Source organism: Phocoena sinus, chromosome 3 (genome assembly GCF_008692025.1).
Source record: "Phocoena sinus isolate mPhoSin1 chromosome 3, mPhoSin1.pri, whole genome shotgun sequence".
Classification (NCBI taxonomy): domain Eukaryota; kingdom Metazoa; phylum Chordata; class Mammalia; order Artiodactyla; family Phocoenidae; genus Phocoena; species Phocoena sinus.
The window spans coordinates 56688629-56697395 of record NC_045765.1 but is presented as its reverse complement, the minus strand read 5'-3'; the positions used below and the strand labels follow the sequence as shown (position 1 = coordinate 56697395).

At 45.0% G+C, this 8767-nt stretch overlaps 1 protein-coding gene across 3 annotated transcripts; it reads left to right on the top strand.

Annotated features, from left to right (window-relative positions):
- Positions 1-78: 78 nt before the first annotated feature.
- KIF20A (kinesin family member 20A) lies at positions 79-8713 on the top strand. 3 transcript variants are annotated; one of them, XM_032628386.1, is made up of 19 exons: positions 79-248; positions 711-896; positions 2068-2157; positions 2260-2379; positions 2959-3097; positions 3201-3388; positions 3475-3604; positions 3786-3980; positions 4093-4204; positions 4314-4382; positions 4602-4745; positions 4887-5052; positions 5220-5327; positions 5434-5573; positions 5716-5818; positions 6134-6332; positions 6577-6668; positions 6893-7030; positions 7659-8713. In XM_032628386.1, the coding sequence occupies exons 2-19, from the start codon at positions 732-734 to the stop codon at positions 7974-7976; spliced, it is 2616 nt and encodes an 871-aa protein (XP_032484277.1). In that variant the 5' UTR covers positions 79-248; positions 711-731; the 3' UTR covers positions 7977-8713. The 3 variants fall into 3 exon arrangements, with proteins under 3 accessions (XP_032484277.1, XP_032484275.1, XP_032484276.1); XM_032628384.1 differs by having other exon boundaries at positions 89-248; positions 5163-5327; positions 7659-8707; XM_032628385.1 differs by having other exon boundaries at positions 179-281; positions 5163-5327; positions 7659-8708.
- The last annotated feature ends 54 nt before the right edge of the window (positions 8714-8767 follow it).

Here is an 8767-nt window from a genome sequence, read left to right as displayed (position 1 = left end):
TAACCCGTCTTGCATTAGAGCAGAGAGGTCAAGCCGTAGCAGTTTCCCGGTCTCGCCCGCCCCCTTGCGCCGATTGGTAGGTGCAGATTTCGCTATCTGATTCGCTGAACGAAAGCAGCGCGTAATTTAAAACATTGTATCAGTAACAAAGGTGCGCCTCGTGGGCGGAGTTGTGCTTAGGCTAGGAAAGTCCAGGTTCGGCCGCGGAGTGAGAGTGAGCCGGTACCGTAGAAGTGTGGCGTCTTCGGGTGAGTGTGCGGCTGTGCTTGAGCCCAGCTGAGGTACTTGCTTTTGCCCTGGCGGATTCGGCTTTCAGAAAGCGGAACTGCCGCCATCCCTTTTTTTCTTAATACCACTGTCCTCACTGTGGGCCTGGGGGGCGAGGTTGGAGCAGGAGCCTAGGGCTACTGACACCGCCTCCACGACACCGTTGAGCGAGGCACCCTACTTGGAGCGTGGCCTTATGCTTTCGGAGCCGGATATCTGTTCATTCCTGTTCGCAGTCCGAAATGCTGCCTCAGATTGGATTAAATTATTAACTCTTTCTCTCATTCCCTTCCCCTTTGCTAGTAGTTTAAGGGAAAAGGGAGTAAGAATTCAGGCAGCGAGACTAGATTGTCCTGGGGCCAGGGAATTGTTTCTTACCCAGAATTTGCCGCCCCTTTTATCCCTTAAGGTTCTCCTCTCTACCCACTCTTGTCTCTTTTTAGACCTAAACTGCCCCAGCTGAAATGTCGCAAGGGATCCTTTCTCCACCAGCCGGCTTGCTGTCGGATGAGGAGGTCGTAGTCTCCCCCATGTTTGAGTCCACAGCTGCAGATTTGGGATCTGTGGTACGCAAGGACCTGCTGTCAGACTGCTCTGTCATCTCCACCTCCCTGGAAGACAAGCAGCAGGTAAAGGAGTTGAACAGTGGCTTGGGGACAGAAAGTGATATCCTTAGCCTACTAGTTGTCCATACAGAGTAGCATGAGGTAAAAAATCCAGCAATCCTAGGGTTTGAGGGATCAACTCAAAATTAAGAGCATGACAAGTAAAACATGTACAGTTGTGTGTCCATAAGAAAACTATTAATTGCATTGCATTAATGAAACATCCTCAATTGCATACTCTCAGTTAATCCTATGAGGGAAGGCAATTGTTGTGTCTCCTTTGCCATGAGTCCCAGACATTTTAAATAATTTGCACAAGGTCATATTGCCATTAAGTAGGTGGAATGTACATTCAGGTTTTAATATCAACCACAGCTTCCATTTAAGGAGCTTTTCTTTCTGCTGAGCTGAGGTTTCTCAGCTGCAGCATTATTGATATTTGGGGCCAGATAATTCTTTGTTATACAGGGCCGTCCTGTGCGTTGTAAGACGTTAAGCAGCATTCCTGGCCTCTACCCACTAGATGTCAGTAGCTGCTTACCATTTGTGACAACCGGGAAACCTGTCCCCACATTACTAAATGTCCCTTGAAAGGGAAATGGCCATGGTTGAGAACAACTCTACTCAGAAGTCTCCCCTTTTGTAGAAGTTTCATGAGAGCAGGAGCCTTGTTAATGTTCTTCACTGTGGACTACCAGAGCTCTTAGAATTTCTGGGCCAGAGTAGACAGATCTCTAAATATCTGTTGAATGAACGTGGTGGGTGCTATTATTAACCCCACTCTACAGATGAGGAAACTGAGGTGAAAAGAATTTAAAGAACTTGTTCAAGATCTCATAGTTACTAAATGATGAAATTGGGACTCAAATTCAGGTATGTCTGCCTCCAGGGTGCTTAACTACTGTCTTTTGCTATATCACATGCTGATTTTCATACCAGTCAACTAGTTTTGACTCAGATAATCTGTGGTAAGCCAAGTTTTCAGGATAGTGAAGAGACAAGGAAGGGTGATTAAGTACTGAAAAACTCCATGTGGGTTGGAATGATTATGGAACCCAAGTAATGGCACAGAGTCATTTGAGGTGGAATAGAGGTAGTGTTAGCATGATTCCCAGGAAATATGCTATATTTGCCCATCTGCTCAGAAGTAACTGTTGAGATTAATCTGTGATATTGGCCTGGAATTCTGCCACAGGTTCCATCTGAAGATAGTACAGAGAAGGTGAAAGTATACCTGAGGGTCAGGCCCTTGTTATCTTCAGAGTTAGAACGACAGGAGGATCAGGTAAGTTTCTGAGGAGGGAGGATTCAAGGTGGAATGATATAGTACAGTAGAGGTTCCCAGGAATGTTTCCTTCTGTGACAACTGTGTTTTCCCCCTTCTCAGGGTTGTGTCCGTATTGAGAATATAGAGACCCTTGCCCTACAGGCACCCAAGGACTCTTTTGCCCAGAAGAGCAACGAGCGAGGAATTGGACAGGCCACCCACAGATTCACCTTTTCCCAGGTATGGAGTTACTGACATGTGAACAAGGGACCAACACCTAGGGGCAACTTTATTCCCTCTTTAGAAGGAAAGCTTTTTACTTGACTGTGACTCCTTATATATGCAGGTCTACAATCTGGGGGATGCTTGTTATGTGCTAGTCAGTGTGTCGAGCACTTTATGTGCATTAATTCCCAACAACTCTATTGTTATTATTATCATCATTGTCCCTAATTTCCTGGTAAGGATACTGTGGCTTGGTGAGTATAATGTTGCTGAAGTCATGTAGCTAATCATTGGTAGAGTTAGGACTTGAGTCTAGATCCATCTATCTCCCAAGCCCATGCTTGTGACCATTATGTTGTTCCATTTTGTGTGCAGCATTGGACTTAGTGGATAAATTCCATAAGTATTTGTTGATTTGGATGAAAAATGGTCTAGCAGAGAGTATTTAGGCAGCAGCTGGCAGCAATGCAGGAAGAAGTTGCTTGAGTAGTCTCCAGAGCCAACCACCCAGGAAGGGATGTATCTCTACTGGCTCTGCACAGAGAAAAGTGGGAAACGAAGGATGGGCCTCTGAGAAATTGGGTGTGTCTCTAGATCTTTGGGCCAGAAGTGGGCCAGGAATGTTTCTTCAACCTGACTGTGAAGGAGATGGTCAAGGATGTACTTAAAGGACAGAACTGGCTCATCTATACATATGGAGTCACCAACTCAGGGAAAACCCACACAATTCAAGGTGAGTAATAGGCCTCACAGAACTGCTGACTGTCTTTGCCTTTTGATACTCTGAGTTGGGGAACAGCACTTACTACAGCTGTCCACCTTTCACATGCCTCCAGGTACCATCAAGGATGGTGGGATCCTGCCCCGGTCCCTGGCTCTGATTTTCAATAGTCTCCAAGGCCAACTTCATCCAACACCTGATCTGAAGCCTGTGCTCTCCAACGAGGTAATGTGGCTAGACAGCAAGCAGATCCGGCAGGAGGAATTGAAGAAACTGGCCCTGCTAAATGGAGGCCTCCAAGAGGTAAAGTGTTGGTGTTCACAGAGGCAGGGATGGGGGACAAAATCTCCAGAAAGTTTTGTGCTTATGTTATCCCTGGACTCCTCCAGGAGGAGCTGTCCACCTCCTTGAAGAAGAATGTCTACATTGAAAGTCGGATGGGTACCAGCACCAGCTTTGACAGTGGCATTGCTGGGCTCTCCTCCACCAGTCAGTTTACCAGCAGTAGCCAGCTGGATGGTATGTACCATGACTGGGCTCTGTGCCAAGTAACAGTAGGAACTTATTCTCTACTCCCCAAAACTTCCAGGGGTACAGACCAGAGGTTGCAACCTGAGCTTCACCTTCTGAGGCCCCTGCAGGCCAAAGGGGAGATGGACTACTCTTGAGTTGATGCTCTGTACATTGGCTTCTTCCCCAGAAACGAGTCACCAATGGGCACAGCCAGACACTGCCCCAGTAAGTGTCCCTGCAGATGTTCGCTTCTCCATCTGGATCTCCTTCTTTGAGATCTACAATGAACTGCTTTATGACCTGTTAGAACTACATAGCCAGCAGCGCAAGAGGCAGACGCTGCGGCTGTGTGAGGATCAGAATGGCAATCCCTACGTGAAAGGTATGGGAAAGCAGGGAGGCTGGCATGAACCCTGGAGGGGACCTTGGGAGAGACTAGGAAAAGAGTTAGGTGCTTCCCTCTTATGTATGCCCTTCTTTCCTTGGCCTCTCAGATCTCAATTGGATTCATGTTCAGGATGCTGAGGAGGCCTGGAAACTCCTGAAAGTGGGTCGTAAAAACCAGAGCTTTGCCAGCACCCACCTGAACCAGAACTCCAGCCGCAGGTTGGTGGGTTATGAGTCAGCCTTTCTTTCAATGTGTTCCAGGAAACATTAGTCCTCCACCTGGTCATAGAAGATATGCAGTGACTTTTCTCTCTTTCTTAACTTCCAGTCATAGCATCTTCTCAGTCCGGATCCTGCACCTTCAGGGGGAAGGGGATATAATCCCCAAGATTAGCGAGTAAGTTTTTCCATTTAGAAATTTGGGTTCTTGGCCATAAATGGTAATTGGGGGAGGGGACGAGAGTGGTCCTCAGGGGAATTACTTCCGTTAGATTCATGCTCTTCTTCCTTGGGTACAGAGATTCTTCATGGGTCCTCCCCTCCCTAAAACTATACAAAGGGCTAGAAAGCTCATAACATGTGGGATCCTTATGTCAGATCCTGTCCATCATTCAAGGTTATCACTCTGTGATTTGGCTGGTTCTGAGCGCTGCAAAGATCAAAAGAGTGGTGAGCGCCTGAAGGAAGCAGGAAACATTAACACTTCTCTGCACACCTTGGGCCGCTGTATTACTGCCCTGCGCCAAAACCAGCAGAACCGGTAAGCTTTTCACTGCAAGCCAGGATGGCCTGGAGCTCTGCAGTTTGCTAAGAGACTTCCTGGTCATCACTGGGGCTAGTGCTAGGATACCCCCAAGGGCTGGAGTTCTGCTCACAGCTCTATTCTCTGATTCCCTGCCAGGTCAAAGCAGAACCTGGTTCCCTTCCGTGACAGCAAGTTGACTCGAGTGTTCCAAGGCTTCTTCACAGGCCGAGGCCGCTCCTGCATGATTGTCAATGTGAATCCCTGTGCATCTACCTATGATGAGACCCTTCATGTGGCCAAGTTCTCAGCCATTACTAGCCAGGTGAGAAGCTATAGGTGTGATGACTGTGCTCACTTTGGGCTGGTACCTGTACTTAAGGAAGCTACTAGGGACTAGTAATGGATTCAGTTAAGATTTTTCCCCCTCACTAGCTTGTGCATGCTCCACCTGTGCAACTGGGATTCCCATCGCTACATTCATTCATCAAGGAACACAGTCTGCGGGCATCTCCCAGCTTAGAGACTGGAGCTAAAACAGACCCATGCCTTGATAATGATATTGAAAATGAAGTTGACATCTCCACATATGGCAAGGAGGTGAGAATGCAAGAAAGCTTTGGTGCAGCAGCTTGATGGCTATACATTTTCCATGCTACCTTCCAGGTGGGCCTGTGCCTTTTTTTTTTTTTTTTTTCCCTCCTAGGAGCTTCTACAGGTGGTGGGAGCCATGAAAGCACTGCTTTTGAAAGAACGGCAGGAAAAGTTGAGGCTGGAGATGCAGCTCCGTGATGAAATTTGCAATGAGATGGTGGAGCAGATGCAACAACGGGAACAGTGGTGCAGGTACCAGCTGAGTAACCCCTCTTGTTCTGTCACTTAGACCTGACGGTGGGAAGCAGAGACTAGGATGGAGTAGTGCCTCAAGATCTGCTCTCCAAGCTCACTCCTCAGAATCTTCACTCACTTCTCTCTTCTCCTCTGACAGTGAACATTTGGACACCCAAAAGGAACTACTAGAGGAAATGTATGAAGAGAAACTAACGATCCTCAAGGAATCACTGACAAGTTTTTACCAAGAAGAACTTCAGGTGAGTTGCCCTAAACCAGTCCCAACTAGCTGCTCAGATTCCCATCGCTACTTGCCTGAGATATAAACAGATTATATAAACTCTCATAGGGGTAGGAATATGTAATTCACCTTTCTATAGTCTCCTTAGTGCTTTGTACTTGTCAGTCTATGTTTGATTAATTAAGAGTTTGATTGGCCAGGAAATGGTGTAAGTGCCAACAAACAGGATTTTGAGGCCCATGTATCACGGAAATTTTTGTTCATTGTTCAGTCATCTATTCCTGTAGGGTTCGTCTGACTCTGAATGGAATTGTGCTCTCTGCTTCCTTCTTAGGAGCGGGATGAGAAGATTGAAGAGCTAGAAGCTCTCTTGAAGGAAGCCAGACAGCAGCCAGTGGCCCATCAACAATCAGTGTCAGAACTGTCCCTACGGCGGTCACAAAGGTTGGTGGCTTCTGCCTCCACCCAGCAGCTCCAGGAGATTAAAGCTAAACTGGAACAATGCAAAGCAGAGCTAAACTCCACCACTGAAGGTGAGGAAGGAGACAGGGCAGGAAGCATAAGTTTCAGGGAAGAGCTGTTCTTCAAACTTGGGCCTTCTGGTGCCAGCTCCAACATAATTTCCTTAACTCCAAGCTACATCCCCCTGACCTTTCATCCTAGGATGCACATAGCATCACTTGTTATGTTTGCCGCAAGCTACTGTTAATTCAGTTAAAGAGATAAGTCCAAGGCTAGAAAGCCTACACATGTAAGGTTATTGTTTCCTTCTCTCAGAGCTGCAGAAATATCAGAAAATGTTAGAACCACCACCCTCAGCCAAGCCCTTCATCGTTGATGTGGACAAGAAGTTAGAGGAGGGCCAGAAGGTAATTACCTTTCTCTGTTACCAAAGCTCTCACCTAAGGCAATTTCCAACACTATATCCCTGGTTCATATGAGGACAAGATGTTTTCTCTGCAGTCCTAGAGGATGGCTACCTCATTCAAATGACTAGCCTTTCTAGTTTTACTTCTCTTCAAATGGTTCTCCGACTCCTCCAGATCACTGGTTGATCTTGGCCACAATTTGGTTCCTACTCCTCCTTTTCCAGAATATAAGGCTGCTGCGGACAGAGCTTCAGAAACTTGGTGAGTCTCTCCAGTCAGCAGAAAGAGCCTGTTGCCACAGCACTGGAGCAGGAAAACTTCGCCAAGCCTTGGCCACATGTGATGACATCTTAATCAAACAGGTTAGGGAAGCCTATATACCACTTTCTCCCATCAGCCCACTTCAGAGTATACATGAGAAAGAGAAAGGTAAAGATTTTTAGGCTAATCTTATAGTGAGGGGAGTTTCTCTTCCTTGCAAAATAACCATTCACTAAGTACAAGGCATTATGTTAAGTAATTTGTAGGCTTTTTCTGTTATAACAACCCTAGGGAGGTAGATACTATCATATTTCATCCAAGATGCTTAGATTATAAGAAACAATTAATTGTAAGACAAAACACTAACAATTAAGCTATGACACTGTCATCAGTAAATGCATCCTGATTCCAGATGTATTCAAATGTAAAAAAAAAAAAACCATCCTAGGCTAATTTGATACCTAGGAACTGAGGCTCTTGGAGCTTAAGTAAAATCATTCAAGCTCATACCACCTGATGTGTTAGAAGAGGTCCTTCTATTCAGTGCTGTTTGTTTGGGTCTTAAAGAAAATACCCTCCTATTCAGTTAAAAGCTCTGGCCATAAAGAGTTAATCTTTGTAAAAAGCAGTTTTAGTAACTAGTAGTGGATAGTGTGTATTACCTTGCCCTCCTGTTTCTATAATAGATTAGACAGAAATGTTTTCTATAACTTTGTTGATCTTCCTTAGGATCAAACCCTGGCTGAGCTGCAGAATAACATGATGCTGGTAAAACTGGACCTTCGGAAGAAGGCAGCATGCATCGCGGAGCAGTATCATACTGTGCTGAAACTCCAAGGCCAGGCTTCTACCAAAAAGCGCCTCGGTGCCAACCAGGAAAACCAGCAACCAAACCAACAGCCCCCAGGGAAGAAACCCTTTCTTCGTAACTTACTGCCCCGAACACCCACCTGCCAAAGCTCAACAGACTGCAGTCCTTATGCCCGGATCCTGCGCTCACGGTGCTCCCCTTTACTCAAATCTGGGCCTTTTGGCAAAAAATACTAAGGTTGTGAGGAGAGAGCATTGCCCTGAGGTGGGTCAGCTGCTCAGCTTAAGAAATAGGTCTCTTTAAAGCTTTACTATATATATACCTGGAACTCTATCCAGAATGCAATATTCAGACACTAGTTTTTCTCCCTTTTGTAATATAATCACCTATGTAATCTTACACTTTTTTACTTATATGGTTTCTATGCACACAAAAGTTATATTAAAATAAAGATATTGTTCACATTTTAAATTTGAATTCTAAATTTAGCATAATCATTGAAGTAAATTATAAAAGGGGCAGAAAAATTGAAAATCAATTATCATTCGGGCCCCTGGGAACTTTGCACAGGAATGGCAGTGCAGACCAGCAACTGGTGCACAACTAACCCAAGAAAGCTTGGTAAGAAATTAATTCAAGGGACATTAGATATTCTAAACCTTCCTTAATATAAAATGAAGTGTCACCAATAAAGATGTTAAAAAAACCAAAAAACAAAAATAGGTTAATTAAATGATTAAAAGGTTAATAAAAAAGTTATTCATAAAAAATAAAATAAAATAAAATGAAGTGTCATACATTAGGAGATGAATGGGTAACAAACTTGTTTTGGAACAAAAATAAAGGAAGGCTGGGCCCTGAGCTCAGAATAACCCATAGCATCTACTGTACAAATTCATTACAGCAGGCATTATAGTCATAGCATATTACCTCCTACTGAATGCACAAGCACAGGCCTGAAACTCTCCCAAGAGCATAGCAAGAATGATTACTTTTACCTTGTCTAATAGATGAAGGCTAGAAAAAA

Coding starts and splice junctions, on each gene's coding strand:
- KIF20A (XM_032628385.1), top strand. CDS start 732: ATGTCGCAAGGGATCCTTTCTCCACCAGCCGGCTTGCTGTCGGATGAG. Junction 3,605..3,785: donor CAGCAGTAGCCAGCTGGATG/GTATGTACCATG, acceptor CTTCTTCCCCAG/AAACGAGTCACCAATGGGCA. Junction 5,053..5,162: donor TCTCAGCCATTACTAGCCAG/GTGAGAAGCTAT, acceptor CCCCCTCACTAG/CTTGTGCATGCTCCACCTGT.